Source organism: Drosophila gunungcola, unplaced genomic scaffold, assembly GCF_025200985.1.
Source record: "Drosophila gunungcola strain Sukarami unplaced genomic scaffold, Dgunungcola_SK_2 000071F, whole genome shotgun sequence".
Classification (NCBI taxonomy): domain Eukaryota; kingdom Metazoa; phylum Arthropoda; class Insecta; order Diptera; family Drosophilidae; genus Drosophila; species Drosophila gunungcola.
Window position 1 is genome coordinate 204,611 of NW_026453234.1, and position 18,426 is coordinate 223,036.

The following is an 18,426-nucleotide window of genomic DNA, read 5'->3' on the forward strand; positions in this document are numbered from 1 at the left end:
CGTTCCAATTGGAACTCGTCGTCAGCAATTGCTGATCACCGGTTCCAATTGGCGGTAAAATTAATTCAAAACTAATGTACACAATTTGATATGTACGTGGGCGTAGTTAACAGATTTGTTTCATTTTTTTTTTAACAAATAAAGAAAACGCTCATTTTCATTTATATAATTTATTATTTATTAACGTTTCATTTGCATGAACTGTTACTGATTATTATAATTAATTATTGTTAATTACAGGCTATATTTTAATTGCTAGATTTTAGCAAGCTCTAAAAAAAACATTACACATTATTATTCTTACGTAGATTATACCGCTTGACATATGACGTTACACTTAAAGCTAAATAACTAAACAAAAAACGACACAAATTTTGTTTTGCTTTTTTTTTGGGGGCAAATAACAACGCAAGGAAAAACAAATAAAAGTTAAAAGACGGATAAACCAAAAGTGTTTAAAGAGCACAACTCGTTTGAACAAACACTAAACCATACGCTGGGAAATTAGCATTAGACTTTTAATTGAATTACACACTAGACAAACCGAATAATAATTAAAAATACAAACAAAAAATTGAGCTAAACAAAAAGTTAATAATATACATATGCATAGGTTTATAGCTACAAGAATTTCGCTATAGAACAAAATATATAATAACGAAACATGGCCCCCCACTCAGCCCACCACCGCCCGACACGCTCCCACCCACCGAAACCACCCACCGCCTCAAAATTACCCCTAGAACTACATTCCCGAAAAAAAAAAATAATATATTCCCTCCGATACGCCGGTGATAAGAACTCAACTCCAAGGACGATGGCAAAGGCTTTGATAACAGGTCAGAGCGGGAGGAGACGATCTCTCGTTCCCTCTCTGGCAAAGTGAGTATTGAGCTACAGTCAAACTTTCCTAAGTCGAACTCTCTCTTCACTTAAGATTCACGATTTGGACTAATTAATTATAGTTTTAAGAACTTTCAAGAAATATTAAAAAAAAAACTATAGTTTATATATACATATATATAACTATTTTCTTTTTTAAGATTTTTGGCATTCCCAATTTGGATATTTCTAGTTTTCAATTTGGTCTAATAATTTACTTTCTTAACTTTTAACATTTTAAACAATGTTTACATTGGGAAACTTTGTATGCAAACTAATGAGGGTTTTCCTAAAGGGTACTAAAAACATTTCGCTAATTAAAATTAAAAAATAGCAACATGATTTTGAACACAATACAGCGACATTTTAAAACATTTTTAGCAGATTTCTTTGCAAACGTACTAAAACTCGATTTTATATAGAAATTCCGAATATATGAACACGTTTTTGAACTCAATATAATAATAAACCAGATTTTCAGGTGTCCAAAAAGTTCAATTTAGAGAAGTTCGACTGTATGTGACCCTCTCACTCTCTTCGACTGAGACGGAAAAAATAAAAAAAAAATAGAGCGTTTAATTTCCATCGATTGCAAAATCCGTTTAACTATTAATGAGTTGTTTTCTAGCGTGATTTAGACTTAGAGCAAAATAAATATGTATATAATTTGTTTGTTTTTTTTTTGTTTTTGTACTCTTTTTACACTGGTGTGCGGGACGCGGGAAGGGGGAGTGATAACTGGGATGTGGGGTTTAGATTTCAATTAAAATTAAAGCCGAGCACTGATCTAATTTTGAAACACACTCATGCACACACACTCACTACCGCTCACACACATACATATTTACAAATTAAAAGTAATTACATAACAAAGATTACTGATTATGGAACGCATTTAGCAGCACACACCGATCGGTGCTCAACATAACACATTATCGAACTATTTTGAATCGATTTCGCTTGTAAAACCAGTGATAGCCAATGCCCAAAATGTATCTTTTCCATTAATCAGTTGAAGTAACTTTCTAACGATCATCGTGATCAGATGATTATTATGGCCATAATCTCAAAATGAATGCGCCTTGATTGGGCTTTTTCTTCACATTAAACCATAAGGAAACCATTTTTACAAATGTTAATATAATATAAACATAAGTATTTTGTTTGCAATATAATAAAGAATCCATATTGAACAAGTTAAAATGTATAGGAAACCAGATTTGGCGGGAATTCCGAAATAAAATTACAGACTTGCTTGACTACAAGCCCTGTGTTATTTTCAGTTTAATGCGCCTTGTAAGTAATTAAATACTTAAATGTTGTCCAATTGTATAAAACTTTAAATAATGCATACTTAAAATGTGTTTTATAAAGGGGTTTCTAAGAACCACATGTTTTTGGCTGATTTTAAGGCGCAAATTCTTCATTATTACAAGTTTGAACCCTATCAAATGAACTTTGAATCAAAAACTATAAGTCAAATGAACTTTTTTTTTTAACTGAATTTCAAGGTATCTGATTAATGTGCGTTTCGCCGATACATTTTGGGGCTTCACTTGTGATTGGCTTGGATTATATCACCGATGATGATTATCTGAGCAATGTGGGCTACTTAATGGCGTCCAATCCACACCCATTTTAGAAGGCAAACCGGAATCCATCAGCCCGTCATCGCAGCGTGCTGGTCAAGGTTCTATGCAGGACACTGGGACGCGTATGGAGCGGCGGTGGCGGTGGCGGCGGCGTATTGCTGTGCGGATCGGGCGTATCGGGCGCTTCGCCGGCACTCAAACTACTGGCCGGTGACAGGGTGCAGGATGCTGTTTCCGCCTCGCTGAGGCAGCTGCTCAATTGCCGGATCACTCCCTGCTGGGAGTGAGTAGTGCGCTCCTTCAGCAACTCCCTATCCCGATCGCGCTGCTTCTGTTGCTCCTGCTGAAACTTCCTGGCCGCCGTTACGTTGACCACACTCACCGACTTGGAAATGGAGCTCTTCACCGACGATGGAGCCGGCGGCACCAGGGCCAAGGTAGGCGTTGGCGACGGAGCCATTTCCTCAAGCGTTAACGTATTCGCCGGCGAACTGTAGCCATCGTCCATCAGACTCTCCAAGGGCTGTCCCACCGCACTCGCACTCGCACTTGCACTTGCACTCGCACTCGCACTCGTATCACCCGAATCCACACTCTTCTGCAGATTCTCTATCAGATAGAGGACAATCCGCTCCAGCTGCTGTGGTGCCTGCGAGGCGGGCAGGTCCGGACTGCTGCTCTGCGTGGGCATCTCGGCCTTGATGATTGTCGAGAATTTCTCCTTCATCTCCTGCACCTTTTGCCGGCCCGCCTCCTCGTCGAGCAGCGTGTTGACGCACAGAAAGGAGTGCACCTTGTTGCTGCCACGGTCGATCTCCAGAAAGCCCTTGGTGTGCAGGTAGATGAAGCGTCCGTTCCGGGACAGCAGGCGGTAGCAGCTCTCGCCGTAGTCGCTATTGCAGTCGTACATCTGCCGCAGGGCCACAATCACCCAGCGCACGTCGTCCAGGTGCATAAAGCAGAAGGGACTAAGGTTGCGCACCTGTGTTACGGGTTAACATGAATTAGAACATGATTAGTAAGCCATCTGGAAAGGGAAAATTATGCGTGCACCCACCTCGTCCTTCATATAGCCCGCCACCAGGCCAATCCTCTGATCACAGTCGATGATGCTGCCGTCGATTAGGTGCCTTGTATGGTACTCCAACTGGTAGGGTTCTGGCTGCCTGTAGAAGGTCATGCCGATCGGTTCCGTCTCCTCGGGCGCTCGCTCCTCTCGCAGCACCCTGGCCATGGCCACCAGGACAATGTCATTGCCACTGATGCCGTGCAGCGCCGCCTGGGCAATGGCATCGTGCTGGGGCGGCACTGTCGCCGCTTCCGCAGCCACCGCTGCAGCCGCGGCCAGCATATTGTTGTTCCTCGACCGCCGTATCAACTGCGAGACAATGGGATAGTTGGCTGCGGCTCCGCCGGTCAGCGAGGAATCGCTGCGGCGAAAGCAGCCGTCGATCTTGACCAGCTCGTAGTGCCGCGTGGCCTCCGCTCGCGTGGATGCCCTGGCCAGGCGGACAGTGAAGCAGCGGCGGTCGGTGCGCAGCCGTTCATCGATGGCCGCCAGATGGGCAATGCTCCGCGGACTGGGCGTGCGTCGGTTATACGGTTGATTGTGGTCCTCATCCTCATCCTCCTCCTTCTGCTGCTGCTGCTGCTGATCCTCCTCTTGGTCCAAACGCAGCTCATCCGTCTCCATTTCCTCCTCCTCCAGATCACTGCCCGAAGCTGAGGCCGAAGTGGATGTGGAGTGCTGCTGGGGATTATGCCCCTGCTGATGCTGCTGCTGCTGCTGCTGGTAGAACAGGGTCTCTATGTCCCTGGGTATCAGTTGCTGGCGCAGCAGAGCCTGATCGTCGGGATGGGTGATCTGCAGCAGATTCTGGCCATACAAATCGGACTGACAGTGGCCCAATAGCTGCTCCACGCTGGAGGAGACCAAAACGATTTGGCCACTGCAGGTGAGGGTGAGGAAACAGCTGTCCAGCAGTTGCATTAGGGTGTCCGTGAGATGCAGACTGGGATTGGGGAGATCTCCGCCAGGCGAGGCGCTTGAGCCGCTGCCCTTTAGTATGGGTTTTCTTCGTCGCCGCGAGGCCGATTTGCCAAAGACATACTGCAGTCTCAGGCCATGGGTGGCGAATCTGAGGACGGCGGTTTTGTCCAGGCGGCGGGAGGATTCCGCTGCATGAGGCACCATGGTGGCCAGCTCCTGGATGCTGGCATTTAGCTTGTCCCGCCGCTGTTTCTCGGCGAGATTGCGTGCCTCCCGGCCATTGGCAGGATCCGAGGAGCTGCCAGATCCTGATCCTGTCGCGCCTGTGGAGCCCGTGTTGCCCGCCTCTGCTGCTGCCATTTTCCAGGTTTTCCAGCGCTTTTCCGGCCCTTCTTTGCACCGCTTTTCCTCTTACAATCCTCGCTTTTATGGATTTTACCCTTTAATTGGCGCCTTGCGGTAAATGAAAATCGTCACTCTCCATAACAGAGTATACGCTCCGCTCCTCGATCAATTTTTTATAAAAATCTATTTTTTGTTTGTTAAAATATTGTTTTTTTTTTATATTTCGAGCTTGTTGTATTTTGTGCTTTTGTTGTTGTTATTTTTGCTGCTGCTTTTAAAGTTTTCAAGGTCTCGCTTATGCTGTGCTGTTGTTTTTGTTTTTCCTCTTCTCTCCTCCCCTCTCTCACGCTCGCTCTCTTTCTCTCACACGCACACACACACACACGTCACTCTCACGCAACGTACATATGTTTTCTCTTTTCGCTTTCGTACTTTTCCACTTGCCTTTAGTCTTATTATTACTATTATTTGTTTCCCTATTTATTTATGCGTTTCGCCTTGTAGTTTTTTTTTCGTTTTTTTTTGATTGCGTTGCGAATCTGAATCTCCTGCTTGTTGTTGTTGCTGCTGCTGCTGCTGGCGTTGTTGTTTAGCTTTTATTAGTGCCCGCGATGAGGTAAGATCAGGGTACGGGGGTCGTTTTAACAACGCACTTGCTGTTTGCACTAGTTTATGTTTTGCATCAAGTGATTAATTGTTTATTTTTAACATTTATTTTATAACAATAAACATTGGTTCGGTTGGCGAGGCTAAAAACTATCGATACATCGTTGTAACTAACTGTCACACAAAAACTAGCGCGTTCTCACCTCTCCCGCAGTTCAGCGAGTAATCGATGTTTTTGGTGCATATGCTAAAGAATTTGATTTAAATTTAATTTGAAATATTATTTAAATTGGATTGTTGAATTTGTAATTAAATTAATTACAAAAAGGTTATTTTTTTTAGATACATATAAAAATGATTACAGTTAGTTATTATTACCGGAAAATAATTACAAGTAATTTAAAAAACTACCCTTTGATAGTATCGATAGAACACCTTATCGATTTTGGCGCTCTTTCTTGTTTACGGCATTTCATTTTCTGCTGAAATTCGCAGACTAAACTGATCCGCTTGAATTAAACCTTAATAAACTGCTGAAAAATGATGGATGCCTTTGACCCACGTTCAATCATCAACGGCGGCATGCTGAAGCAGTTTAATGGCCAAACCGTGAGCATTATGGTTCGCGTGGAGAGCGTGGCGGGATCCACATTGCTGGCCAGTTCCACGGACAACCAGAAGCTGAAGATCAATCTGCCCGGAGAGTTGGGTGCCGCCGATGGAGCCTGGGTGGAGGTCATTGGAGTGCCACATGGCGCCGACACCATCAGGGCCAAGGAGGTGGGTGCATTAACTCCGCGGAATCTGGTGACCTGGTTGACCCCCTTAACCACCATTCTCCACTTTCAGGTCATTGAATTCGGCGGCGAGAACATCGACTTCGATAAGGATGGCTACAATGGCTTGAGCCACCTGATCAACAATGTCAAGGCCTTTTATCGCAGCGGCTAGATGTCCGCTTCATCCTCTCATTTCCACACTAGATCTAAGAACTATTCCTAACTTTTGTTAACTTTTGCGGAGTGCGCCTGAAAATAGTGGTCCGCGCTACAATAAAGCATAAATTATTGCAATATGCTTGTTTTACTGAGTGTTATTGTGTTTATTGTATTTATTGGTCATCTAATAATCAAAGAATCTTTAGTACTTCACAATTAAATAGTTGCAATCGCCTTCGATTTTATATAAATTGCACTTTTCCAAATCAATTCCAATTGAAATTGTCTTTTAGCTACTAAACAATCAATGATCTGTAAGCCCTACTTGATTTAATAATTGAAAATGCATTCAATTGTTGTATGTCACACTTTCCCAAATATAATTTTAGTAAAATTAAGCATTCAGCTACTTAAATTTAACAAATAACAAGGAATGACCATATTAAAATTTCTTTAAATTTTAAATATGTGTTTACCTTAGCATATTCAAATAATATTTGATATTGACTTGAAGTTTTTCTCAAATGCCAAAATAAATCATTTTTACCTGGAAAATAAAGTTGTTTTGAAAAACAAAAGTAAAATTAAGTAAAAAATATTCGAAACAATTGTTGGCAGACAACTAAAACTGTGCATACTTAAAAGATCTTCCCAACGTTCCTCAAGAACCATATTCAAATTAAGATAAGTAAACACCTCTCTTGTGTAATAACTTTTACTCTTACAATTTGTTATAGTTCGTACATATGTGTTGGTATAAAAAGGCTAACTAGCGGAAAAACCATTCAACAGTTAAAGAATTAACAGAGGTCGAGCCGGCTGGCGAGATGATGATGATGACGATGTTCAGTGGCGTAGTGGCGTGGAGTCCAAGTGCGGGTCCAACTCCAGGGTTATTGCAGCACCGCCGCATTGGCCACCACGCTGGGATTGTTGACCACCTCGCCCAGCGAGTCGAGCACCTCCTTCCTGTAGTCATCGAACTCGCCGTCGATCTCGTTGATCGACTGGTCCTCGATCACGTAGAGAGTGCAGCCCGTTTCGCGGATCAGTCGCTCGTCGTGGGAGACGATGATCACGCCGCCCTCGTACTCGTTGATGGCCTCCGCCAGGGCGTCGATGCTCTCGATGTCCAGGTTGTTGGTGGGCTCGTCCAGAATGAGAACATCGGGCGCACTCAGACACAGCTCGGCGAGCGCCACACGAGCCTTCTGGCCGCCGGACAGATCCTTCATCTTGATGGTATGGGCATGACTGACCAGACCAAAGGAACCCAGCGCCTTGCGCGCCTTTTCGTGCTGCAGATTGAACAGGCGCTGCAGATACTCCGCAGCCGATTCCTCTGCCGTGAGATGTTCGCCAGAGTGCTGATCGAAGCGGCCCACGTGCAGGCGATGGTTCTTGCGCTGCTCACCCTGCTGCGGCTCCAGTTCGCCGAGCAGCAGCTTGAGGAACGTGGACTTGCCCACGCCATTGGGCCCAACGATGGCCACCCGGCTGGTTAGATCGATGCCAAAGTCCGCCTTGATGAACAGCGGCTTCTGGCCCGGGAAGGCGAAGCTCACATTGTGCACACCCAGAATGGGTGGCTGGAGCTGCGATGGCTCCGGGAAGCGGAACTTGACGATATACTCCTTGGGCCGGGCCAACAGCTCCTGCGGCCCCTCATCCTCGTCCTGTTTCTGCTGCTTGGATTTGTTCTTCTCCTGCTTGCGCGTAAGCGACTCCTTTTGCTTCTTCTCCGCCGCCTTCTTGGACTGACCGTGGGCCTTCAGCTCGCGCAGCCGCTTCTCCTGCTTCTCGTACTCCTTGATCATCTCGCGACGCTTCTGCACATACATCTTCTTGAACATGGAGTAATTGCCCTTGTAGTACTGCAGTTTCTTCTGGTCCAGATGGATGATCTCGTTGCAGACGTTGTCGAGGAAACTCTGGTCGTGGGACACAATCAGCAGTGTCTTCTTCCAGCCCTGCAGATAGTTGTCCAGCCAGATCACAGCGTTGAGGTCCAAGTGATTGGTGGGCTCGTCGAGCATGAGCAGCGTGGGCTCCAGATAGAGGGCTCGCGCCAGGGAGACTCGCATGCGCCAGCCGCCGGAGAACTTGTTGGTGGGTCTGTCCTGCATCTCCTTGCTGAAACCCAAACCGGCCAGGATTCTCCGGGCCCTGGCCTCCGCCGAGTAGGCACCAATGGCCTTCAGCTCCGTAAACGCATCGTTCAGCTCCTCCTGCACACTCAAATCGCCGGCGGCGAACTGTTTCTCCAGATCATCCGCCTTCTTGAGCATCTCAGTGCGTCGCACGTCCGCCTCCAAGATCGTATCGATGGCCGTCTTGTCGGTGGCCACCACCTCCTGTTCGCAGAGCAGCACATCGATGTTGGGCGGTATGGCAAAGGCACGGGTGGCAATGTGCCGCAGCAGTGTGGTCTTGCCGTGACCGTTGGGTCCCACCAGGCCATAGCGACGTCCATGGGCAATCAGCAGGTTGGCGTTCACAAACAGATCGTTGCCTGGCATGAGTAGATACAAAGGTGTTTATTAAAATACACATCTAGATGGAATGGCCAACTCATATGACTCACCCTTGGCTGAGATGGTGAAGTTCTCGATCTTGATGTCGACGGCATGCTCCAGGGCTGCCTGTTGACCGGCGCTCTTCTGCACCTGCGACATGGTGAAATTATTGTCCAGATCCGAGTGTCCAGCGCCGCCCTTCTTGGTCATCAGCTCCATTTGGCGTTCGTACTCCTGCTGCTTCTTCTGCTTCTTTTTCTCCTTGTGGGTTAGCTTCTTCTCCTTGGTCTCCTCCTTGCTATCCTCGGACTTGGGTTCCTCCGCCTCAGCGTCGTTTTCCTCCTCGGGTTGGGGTTCCACTGCAGCTTCAGGTTGGGTCTGGACTTGCTCTATAGGTTCAGGTTCAGGTTCTGGCGTCTTTGCCTTGAGACTCACTGCTGCCACTTTCTCGCTGAGGACTTGCTCTTCTTTCTGCTCCTCCACTTCCTTTTCGGGCTGCTCATCCTCATCCTCCGGCTGCACTTCGTCCTCGCTGGCAGGAAGATGTTGCTTTTGCTGCTTTTTCTTTGACTTCTTGGCCGCAGGTTTGGTGGACAGCGGCTCCTCCACCAACTCCTCGTCGTCGTCATCTTGCAAATCTTCTGCTGCCTCATCTTCATCGTCGCTCATTGCGAATTTGTTCTTCTGCTGGGCCTGCTGCTTCTTCTTGGACTTTTTGGAGGCAGGCTTTGCAGCCGCCACCACCACCAGCTCCTCCTCTTCGTCGTCCAGCTGCTCTAGATCCATATCGGGTTCCTCGTCGTCGGAGAAATCGTCGTTCTTCTTTTTGTTCTTCTTGTTTTTCTTGCTGGGCGGTGGCTTTTTGGCCGCTGGCTTGGAGGGGGGAGGCGCCATGTCCTCCTCGTCATCCTCATCATCATCCTGCTTGCCCTTCGCTGGCTTCTCATCCTCGTCGCTCCAGTCATCGTTCTTCCTGCCTTTCTTGCCCTTCTTGGCCTGCTTCTTGCCCTGCTGCTGCTGCTGTTTGCTCTGGTTCGAGGAGGCTATGCTCTCCAGATCCTCGTTTTCCCTGCCCTTGGGTGCCACATCCTCGTCGCTGGAGTCGCCGCCACCTCCTCGCTTTCCCTTCTTGCCACCCTTCTTGTTTGGCGGCGCCTTCTTCTCCTGCACTTTCTCCAACTGCTCCTCATCGTCGTTGTCGAAGCGCTCCTTCTTCTTTCCCTTGGCCTTGGACATTTCTGCTTGGAAGCGAAGGTGTTATATACCATGTGGATCGCACATATGTATGTATAGCCCATATACTCACTTGATTTGATCACAGATTACTTTCGCCGCCTACGAATTTCACGTGCAGAGCTGGCACTATTATATATGTATGTAGGTATGTAATACGCGTTAAATACATATGTGCAACCAGTTGGCTCTACCAGGGATGTTTAAGGTTATCGATATTTTTGGGACTATCGATAGCAGCACATGGATTAAAATTTTATTTTATATAAAAAAAGCGCTACAAGTGTCAGCAGAATTGGCAATTTCGTAACAATTTATGGGCCAAATGTAAAATAAAGCTAAAGGGTATTACTATTTCAAGGCACTTATTTGATCAGTAGATCAAAGCCAGGCATATCGATGAATCGGTAAGCTTCTGAATACCTTTGCTGCATGTTCAAAACCATGGTTATGAGTGAATTTACGCTCATTTCCGTAAACTACTTTGTACGCAGAATAGGTTTTATATTCAAATGAAATCAAAAATTGCTCCATCTTTACGTATAAAAACCAGCTGTTGTGGTGGTGGCACTAACGATATATCGTTTAATATCAGTATTTTCCGGTATTTTTTCAAAAAACTTTCGGGGCCAATGATTTTTATTCGCATTTATTTTAAATGCGGCATTTAGCCATTGGGAAGACCTGTGTAAATGAATGCGCCTTAGGCTAAATGCGTTTTAATGCGCCAATGGAATCTGGCTATTCATCGCATTTAATTTTAATGCGGCATTAAACAATGGAACCAGGCTATTAGCCCAATGTGAACACAATAAACGATAGAAAACTCGATAGGAAACGCGAGGCAGTGTGAATAGCATATAGCTTATAACGATTGTTAAAAAACTCACTAACGCCAAAACCTCGATACTAGCCGAGGCAAGGATAAACATCGACAATCCCTGCAAAGCATCGATAACTCCGATTTTTTGAAAACATCGATGTTTCTTACTATCATCAAGCTAATTCTCTTTCTTTTTCGAAGGAAATTTTACCGGTGCTAGTTCTAGTTTCGGGAGATAAATTGTGCTTAGTTTAGTTGACAAGGTAAGTGGCATTTACTATGTATTTTGGTAAAACGGGTCCAAGTGTAAGAGTGAACTTTGTGGCCGCTTTAATTGGCGTCGCTCACGCATACAGACGCTGCGATACCCACACTTTTGCACCGCAAGTTAGCGATGCGCCGAAGAAGCTTTTAGGCAAAGCGTGATAAACACAATGGTAAAGCAAAATGGGTTGCTTGCAAAGTGAAAGAAGAAATGAAGAACTTAGTTTAGAACAATTTTCGCTTGTCATTTAAACAAAAAAGGTGCAACAAACTGTGATTTTTGCAGCCCCTTATTCTTATATGTATGTGTGCGTGTGTTTTCATTGGTCAAACAGTATTGAACGTGAATGGGTAGGTTGCGATCAAAGCAGAAACCGAACAAAAACAAACCGCCGCACCGCTCACACGCACATGACATGTATGTACGCACATACCTGCAAGCTCTTGTCGAAAATTTGTTGTGGCTGGCGCACGCATACAAACACATAAGCCCGCTCAAATGAAGTGCTTGGCGGCTTCGAAGAATAATACAAAAAAACACAAAGGACATTTCGAAAACAAATATATTAGTAAATCACATTCGTTTAGTAATAATATTCGATAAAGTAAAATAATAAATAAAATAAAATGTGCTATAGTAAACGCTCGTTTTAGCTACAACCCTAAAAAGTTAAATCCAATTGTCTGTTATTTGATTTAATTAAAACCTTAATCATAATATACAATTGGTAATTTTGCAAATTAATCAGTAGAAATTGACACAAGGATGAATTGCAGAATTTCTTCACTCTTGTGCTCTTGCGATCATCCAAAATGACTGTGGTATCATAGAACGGATCATTTATGACATTTGTTTCCAGAGTTGTCATATAAATGTAGTACTTGATTTTTCATACACATGTCAGTATAGTCGCAGAGTTTCTAAAGAGAGTTATCATTATTGTTATAAAAAGTTAAAAATTGTGCAAATGTTTGAAAATCTTTATTTTTACAAAAATTTGTTTACATTTCTCAGTTACATAGGTTTTTTTTTTTTACTTTATAATATTTTGAATATCAAATAACTTGTCATATTTTCAGATCCTTTCCAGAGCGTCATGAGCTCGTCCGACCCCGACGACATTCCTGGCACATCAAAGCCGATCGCCAAGAAGGGCTCACCACCCAGCTCCAGCAGCGAGTCCAAGTCGCAGGCTTCGCCGCTTCCAACGACCAGCAATGGACATGGTTCCAGATCCGGGGCTACTCCCACCGGTGGGCGTAGTTCCATGGAGCTCTCGGGCAGCGAGCAGGATGACACCACCACGAGCTCTTCATCGCCGCAGATGAATGGGCATCATCAGAATGACTCCGGCGAGTCCGATCTACAAAACGGAGGTGCCTTAAATGGTAAGTGGCAGACCGAACTCTAAGAGCTTTATTATTAGAAAAAAAAACCAAAAAGAGAGCTAACTTCGGCAAGCCGAAACTTATATATGTACATACCCTTGCAGCTATTGCAAAAATTAAATATTCCTTAAAACACCTTATTTTCGTATCATATAAGTAAATGTTTAATAACATTGAAGCAACGATGATTTTCAGCTCAGTTATTCCATCGTTCCAGCTGTATGATATCGTTCTCGGATTTGAATAACATTAAAAGCGTAATTCAGATTTATTAAACCATTACAAAATTTTAAAATGAGAGCAATTACAATTTTTTGTAATTAATTTATTTTTTATTGGATTGTTACCATTGGAGCTACATGATTTTGTTCAAATTTAAATAGCAATTCTAGAATAGTAAACCATTACTAAGCATCGAAGACAAAACAAAAAATGTAAACAGCAAGTTATAATTATTTTTTTTTATTTTGGCCGATTGTTCCTATGGGAGCTATATGATATAGTTGTCCGATTCGACTCGTCCCGAGTTATATACTACCTGCAATAGGAAGACAACTTTTGGGAAAGTTTCACGCAGATAGTTTCAAAAGTGAACTCAACTCTTTCGGTGATGATGATCAAGAATATATATTCTTTATAAGGTCGGAAATGTCTCATTCACTGCGTTGCAAACTTCTAACGAAAATTAAAATCCCCTTTGCAAGGGTATAAATATAGAAAATGAGCGAAAACGCAGTAACTTCAAGCTAGAATATCTTGTTACAAATTTGAAAAACTTACAAATTATAATGGGCCATACGTTGGGGCTTCTTTTCATTTCTTAAAAAGCATGGATCTTTAGTCATTTTAAAAAGCTAGAACATTTTATAAGTATCTTAAGCTCCCGGATGCAGTGTAATCTAACCCATTTTCTTATTGCTTACCATTTAGGGAACTCTCGTCGTCGTAAACGCCGTCTTTCATCCGGGGATACCGCGCTCATGGGCTGGTCGGGCGAATTCCCGAAGCTGAAGGCCATGGCCAGCATTGATATCAGCTCGGATTTGGAGCCACAGGTGAGTAGAGGGGATGGCGAAGCTGTGCTGGAGGGGAGCGGGCCTGCTGCTGTCTGTGCATGGAATATGGAATATGCCTCTGTATACCCGTTTATTTCAGACATGTAGTCTAGTAAAGTTGGACAAGCTGCAGTCCATCGTATTGGCTTGTTTCTTATAGGCTGATCTGGTTTCATGCCACAATCAAAATGTAGTGGGTATACAGAGGGTATATGCCTGTTTCCTAATTGTGTGTGTTCTGTAGAATGACCTGTATTATTGTATGTACCAACCCGTAACCGTTTTGTGCGCACCTCAATCTCAACCGAAACAATAGTCGCTGGGCGAGCTGCAGGCACTGTACACGAGCGGATTGCTGGTGTTTCCAAGAGTGGAACCGCAAGCTGAGGCAGAAGCAGGGCCAGACGAGCTGGCTAAAATGGTGGAGGAGCAGCCACAGCAGCAGCAGCAGCAGCAAGAGCAGCAGCAGCAGCAGTCGCTAGCATCGCCTCCATTGCCGATGATGACATCGCCGGTCGAGTCCTCATTGTCCCCCAATTCTGACATGATCATGACGACACAAGGACGTGAACCAGAACTAGAATCAAGACAGCAAATCAAGACAGCAACTGCAACAAGTACAAATCTAACCATAACAACAACGACAACAACAACTAGCAACAGCACCAACAGTTCCAACGCAACTGGCAGTACTGCAACAACTCCAAGTCCAGAACTAGACAACCAGGTGGAGACCTTAACCAAAATCATATGCTTACATCTGGGAAAACCCCAAACCCACTAACTCTCTCTCTCTCTCTCTCTCTCTCTACTTCTTGTGTCGTCCCTCCCCCAGGAGAATGATGTGGATGTGGATGTGGAGATGGAGCAGCCGAAGGATAAGCAGCAGCAGCAGTCGGCGAAGGAGGTTGACGACTACGAGGAGGAGGAGGAGGAAATTGAACCCCTGGTAGTGGCCGAGAATGAGGGCAGCTCAAGTAGTGAACCTTCGTCTGCATCGCCGGCTCGTCGTCTCAAATCTCGCAAACGCTTATTCAGTCCGAATGAGAATAAGACCAAGGAGGAGGAGGATGAAGCTGGAGTCCCATTGACCAAAAGTCCCAAGAGTCCCAAAACGGAGGACATCATTTCACCCATATCCAGTCGCATCGCCAAGCGTGCAAGGTCTCTGAATGCCCAGAACTTGCCGGCAGTGCAACTGCCTCGTGCGCTTCGCTTCAGCAGTCAGGATCAAGACAGGCCGAAAGAACTGGTTTCCTCTACTGCCAATTACATCACCGCCAAGGTGCCCGAGCCTGAGTCCAAGCCTGAGCTCAAGCCTGAGCCTGAACCTGAGCCCGAGCCTGATGTCCAAACCGAGGCCATACCGGAAAAGCTGTCCACCACAGCCTCAGCCCTGAAGTTGAAGGCCACCGACGAGTTCTATCGCCTGCCCTTCGCCTACGGCTGGAAGCGCGAGCTTGTCCTGCCCAGCACCAAGAATCACAAGCGTCGCACCGGCGACGTTTTCTTCATAGCACCCAATGGACGCAAGCTGCGCTCACGGGAGGATATTGTGCCGCTGCTGACGGGCGAGCTGACCATCGAGCATTTCTGTTTCCAGCGCCTGGCGCAAGGGGCACCGCCGGAGCACGAGCTGGTGCGTCGGGCCACGCCCTCCAATGCGATGCTTCGCAAAATCAAACAGCAGGCGGTGGCCCAGTCGGAGCCGGCCGCTCCATTGCCCATCACCGGCAAGCGTGTGTCCAAGCCCAAATTGCCCAAGGGGGCAAGTCCACCGAGCGAGGGCTGGACCGCCACCATGGCGGTCAAGGGGAACTCTCGGGTGCTGGCCAACAGCAATGGCAGCGGTGGCGGCAGCACAGCCAGAACCTCGCTGTCGAGCAAGTACACACGCAAGAGAGGGTACCTTACAATACATTGATCGAAACGCTTTCAGTATTATGCCTATAATCTTGACCAACTTTTCTAGCTTCATGCCCAGACAGTCGAGGGCCGCCGCCGCCAGCATAAAGACCGCGAACTGTGTGTATTGCCAGACTCCATTGCCGTCTGGCTCCAAGCAGGGATCCCTCAAGACCAACACTTGTCAGGTAGATGGCACACCACTCTTGATCTCGATTAGTCGATTTAATGCTTATCCGTTTGCAGAGCTGCTTGAAGATCAAGCGGGAGAAGGAGAGGGAATCTGAGAGGAGCGAGTTCGATGATGACCCAGATGATGAGGACAACGCGAGCGTCGGCAGCCTGTTGGAGATCGGCAAGGAGATCAAGGTGCCTGGCCAGCATCCACCGGCGCAGCTTTTCAGTGACCTGGTACCCAGGCGCGCGCTCAGGGAGCAGGAGGTGGTTGTGGTCGCCGGACGCAAGGCCATAGCCATCCAGGCCGATCTGCCGCGACCCCAAGTGAAACTGTGAGTCGGTTTAGTTCCAAAACGAATAGTGGTCCTCCTTCGACGAAAAAAAAAAAAACCCCTCATAATGGTCAATGGCTAATTCGATATGCATTTCCACGTCTCCTTTCCTTTGACAGGCTTCCACGCCAGCAGGATTTAACCGGCTACGACCAGATATACAACAAGCGCCGCAACCAGAGCAATAAGGCGCGCCAAGATCTAATGGAGAGCATGGCTGATGCCCACAACGGCTGTCAAGTGCTGATGGCCATCATGAAAACGATGAACCTGAAGGTAAGATATTCATACATTACATTAGTTATCTATTCAAAACGAAATCTGACTGCCGCAATCCGCTCTTTTAGGAACGCATGAACATGTCGCGTGTGTGCAAGACCTGGGCCATGGTTGGCCGCGAGAATGGGGTGTGGCGTTCGGTGAGCCTGCGCGACACCCTTGTCCAGAACTGGGTCGCCTGTCTGCGCGAACTGGCCCGCCACCGCACTCGCGAACTGGACATGATGGGCGTGATAATGGCCAATCCGCAGATGCGAATGACCGGTGATATGCGCGTGCTCAGGGCCCTGCGCGTACTGCGTACCGATGCATGCGATGCGGACTTCCTGAGCCTGGCCATTCGCAATCTGCCGCAGTTGCTGGAGCTAAGAGCCACCTGCGTGAGTCGATCAATGAGTCTGATCAACTTGGACAAGCTAACCGAGCTGCGCGTACTTCGCATCCACATGACGGAGCCAAAGGCCACGTTGACTTCGGTGAACTTGCTGGCGAAACTGAAGCATCTGACCGAGTTGAGTCTGCGTGGAGTGACCAATCTGGGCAATCTCAACATGCTGGCGTTCAAGGAGCTGCCACGACTGGAGGTGCTGTCGCTGGGCTCCTGCCAGGACGTGAAATGTGGGAAGCTAGGCAGAGATGTGCTGCCCAGTCTGAAGGCTCTGCGCTCCTTCCGCTTGGAGAACGATCACAAGGGCATGGCCATGTTCCCGGTGGACGATATTATGCGAGGTCTATCCCTCGCCGGTGGAGTCCGTCGCCTGGAGCTGATCAACGTCGATTTGGACGCCGGTTTTAGCCCCCTACTAGCCAGCTGTGCCACCGTGTCGGATGTGCTGCTGATCCCCAAATGTATGCACAATACGGCCAACATGACCAATGCCGTGATGCAGGCCATCAGCGACAATGCCGAGCAGCTGAAGGTGTTCCGCCTGGGATTGGTTACCCAGCTGTTGAGTGCCACTGGGACGCTGTACCGTGGCACCGGCAAGGATGTTATACCAGTTCGTCGTCCGGTGCCGGGAATTCCGGACGGCGATCACCTCAATCACTGCTCCGCCGGCGATAGTTGCCAGGAGTTGGACCACGCCCAGTGTGTGGCCTTTCTGCCCGTGGAGCGTCTCGAGGCCATCTTGCACCACATGATGCCGCAGGCTTGGCTCTCGGTGGCCAAGGTGGCCATGTGCGACACCACCAAGCTCAAGTTCCTGCCCCGTCCAGAGGAGAGCAGCGATGAGAAGTTTTAGTCCTGGATGTTACAATGCCAAGGCGCCATAAGTTAGCTCATAAGTAATCCTAAAACCCTCCTTGTACCAGAGAATGTCAAGACTGAGTCTGCGAGCACCAACACACACACACACATACACACACACAAACACAAAACCTAAACATACTCAAAGGATATTCAACAGGAAACGAAAACAAAATATTTGGTTCTTGCTTTTAGCCAAAGCTCAGCGACTCTTTTTTTGTTTTTTGTTTTTTTTTTTTTGATTTTTTGTAAATTTACTCAAAACACACTCTTTGCATGAAACTTAGACTAAACGGCGTTTTAAACGTCTCATTTGACACCTTCACACGGCAGTTAGCACGAAAATAACTAACAGCAACGATGTGATGAACGAAATATTTTGTTCTTGATTTTCCCCAAACTACTGCGACACTTTTTTTTTTTTTGTTGTAAATTCGCCTAAAAGACATTCGTTGCCGAATATTTCTTAGGCTAAACGACGTTTAAAACGTCTCATTTGACACCATCACACTGCAGTTATTTAAAAATAACTGACATTCACACAACAGAAACGACGTGTTTGTTTGCTTACCTTTGAGTATTAATCTTCTTATTGAATAAACACTGTACAATCAAACAAACTTGTAACAGGAGTAAAACGTAATAAAGCGGAAAATCTCCTAGAGTGGGAACGTGTTTTCTTGACTAAATTGATTTAAAAAAATTTTTGGAAAACGTTGAATTTTAAATTCAACGATATTTTTAAGTACTTTAGCATATAAGTTATGTTGGTCCTGCAAAGAAGCCCAGATCGAACTATTGAATAAATGTCATCCCTTAAAATAGATATAATTTTATTTTCGCCACTCATT

At 46.2% G+C, this 18,426-nt stretch overlaps 4 protein-coding genes across 5 annotated transcripts; 2 read left to right on the top strand and 2 right to left on the bottom strand.

The window, feature by feature from the left end:
- Positions 1–175: 175 nt before the first annotated feature.
- Positions 176–5,613, bottom strand: LOC128264463 (uncharacterized). Its single transcript, XM_052999949.1, has 2 exons — positions 3,532–5,613; positions 176–3,456 (listed from the first exon to the last, which is right to left on the bottom strand). Exons 1-2 carry the CDS (start codon positions 4,822–4,824, stop codon positions 2,551–2,553), a joined length of 2,199 nt encoding a protein of 732 aa, XP_052855909.1. The 5' UTR covers positions 4,825–5,613; the 3' UTR covers positions 176–2,550.
- Positions 5,614–5,847: 234 nt separating this feature from the next.
- On the top strand, positions 5,848–6,505 carry LOC128264488 (replication protein A 14 kDa subunit). The gene is made up of 2 exons (XM_052999985.1): positions 5,848–6,195; positions 6,265–6,505. The coding sequence occupies exons 1-2, from the start codon at positions 5,956–5,958 to the stop codon at positions 6,364–6,366; spliced, it is 342 nt and encodes a 113-aa protein (XP_052855945.1). The 5' UTR covers positions 5,848–5,955; the 3' UTR covers positions 6,367–6,505.
- Positions 6,506–7,052: 547 nt separating this feature from the next.
- LOC128264460 (ATP-binding cassette sub-family F member 1) lies at positions 7,053–10,333 on the bottom strand. Of its 2 annotated transcripts, none has more exons than XM_052999936.1 (3): positions 10,176–10,333; positions 8,938–10,107; positions 7,053–8,865 (listed from the first exon to the last, which is right to left on the bottom strand). In XM_052999936.1, the coding sequence occupies exons 2-3, from the start codon at positions 10,103–10,105 to the stop codon at positions 7,247–7,249; spliced, it is 2,787 nt and encodes a 928-aa protein (XP_052855896.1). In that variant the 5' UTR covers positions 10,106–10,107; positions 10,176–10,333; the 3' UTR covers positions 7,053–7,246. The 2 variants fall into 2 exon arrangements, with proteins under 2 accessions (XP_052855896.1, XP_052855897.1); XM_052999937.1 differs by having other exon boundaries at positions 8,938–10,110; positions 10,176–10,306.
- Positions 10,334–11,225: 892 nt separating this feature from the next.
- LOC128264490 (uncharacterized) lies at positions 11,226–18,239 on the top strand. The gene is made up of 9 exons (XM_052999987.1): positions 11,226–11,362; positions 12,270–12,578; positions 13,509–13,633; positions 13,950–14,360; positions 14,469–15,538; positions 15,606–15,726; positions 15,785–16,047; positions 16,167–16,323; positions 16,395–18,239. Exons 2-9 carry the CDS (start codon positions 12,287–12,289, stop codon positions 17,568–17,570), a joined length of 3,615 nt encoding a protein of 1,204 aa, XP_052855947.1. The 5' UTR covers positions 11,226–11,362; positions 12,270–12,286; the 3' UTR covers positions 17,571–18,239.
- The last annotated feature ends 187 nt before the right edge of the window (positions 18,240–18,426 follow it).

Excerpts from the sequence above, each read along its gene's own strand:
- LOC128264463 (XM_052999949.1), bottom strand. The coding sequence starts at position 4,824 with ATGGCAGCAGCAGAGGCGGGCAACACGGGCTCCACAGGCGCGACAGGA. Across the intron at positions 3,457-3,531 it reads CGGGCTATATGAAGGACGAG|GTGCGCAACCTTAGTCCCTT; the intron begins GTGGGTGCACGC and ends CCCGTAACACAG.
- LOC128264460 (XM_052999936.1), bottom strand. The coding sequence starts at position 10,105 with ATGTCCAAGGCCAAGGGAAAGAAGAAGGAGCGCTTCGACAACGACGAT. Across the intron at positions 8,866-8,937 it reads CTTCACCATCTCAGCCAAGG|GCAACGATCTGTTTGTGAAC; the intron begins GTGAGTCATATG and ends TACTCATGCCAG.
- LOC128264488 (XM_052999985.1), top strand. The coding sequence starts at position 5,956 with ATGATGGATGCCTTTGACCCACGTTCAATCATCAACGGCGGCATGCTG. Across the intron at positions 6,196-6,264 it reads ACACCATCAGGGCCAAGGAG|GTCATTGAATTCGGCGGCGA; the intron begins GTGGGTGCATTA and ends CTCCACTTTCAG.
- LOC128264490 (XM_052999987.1), top strand. The coding sequence starts at position 12,287 with ATGAGCTCGTCCGACCCCGACGACATTCCTGGCACATCAAAGCCGATC. Across the intron at positions 12,579-13,508 it reads AAACGGAGGTGCCTTAAATG|GGAACTCTCGTCGTCGTAAA; the intron begins GTAAGTGGCAGA and ends CTTACCATTTAG. Across the intron at positions 16,324-16,394 it reads TGAAAACGATGAACCTGAAG|GAACGCATGAACATGTCGCG; the intron begins GTAAGATATTCA and ends CCGCTCTTTTAG.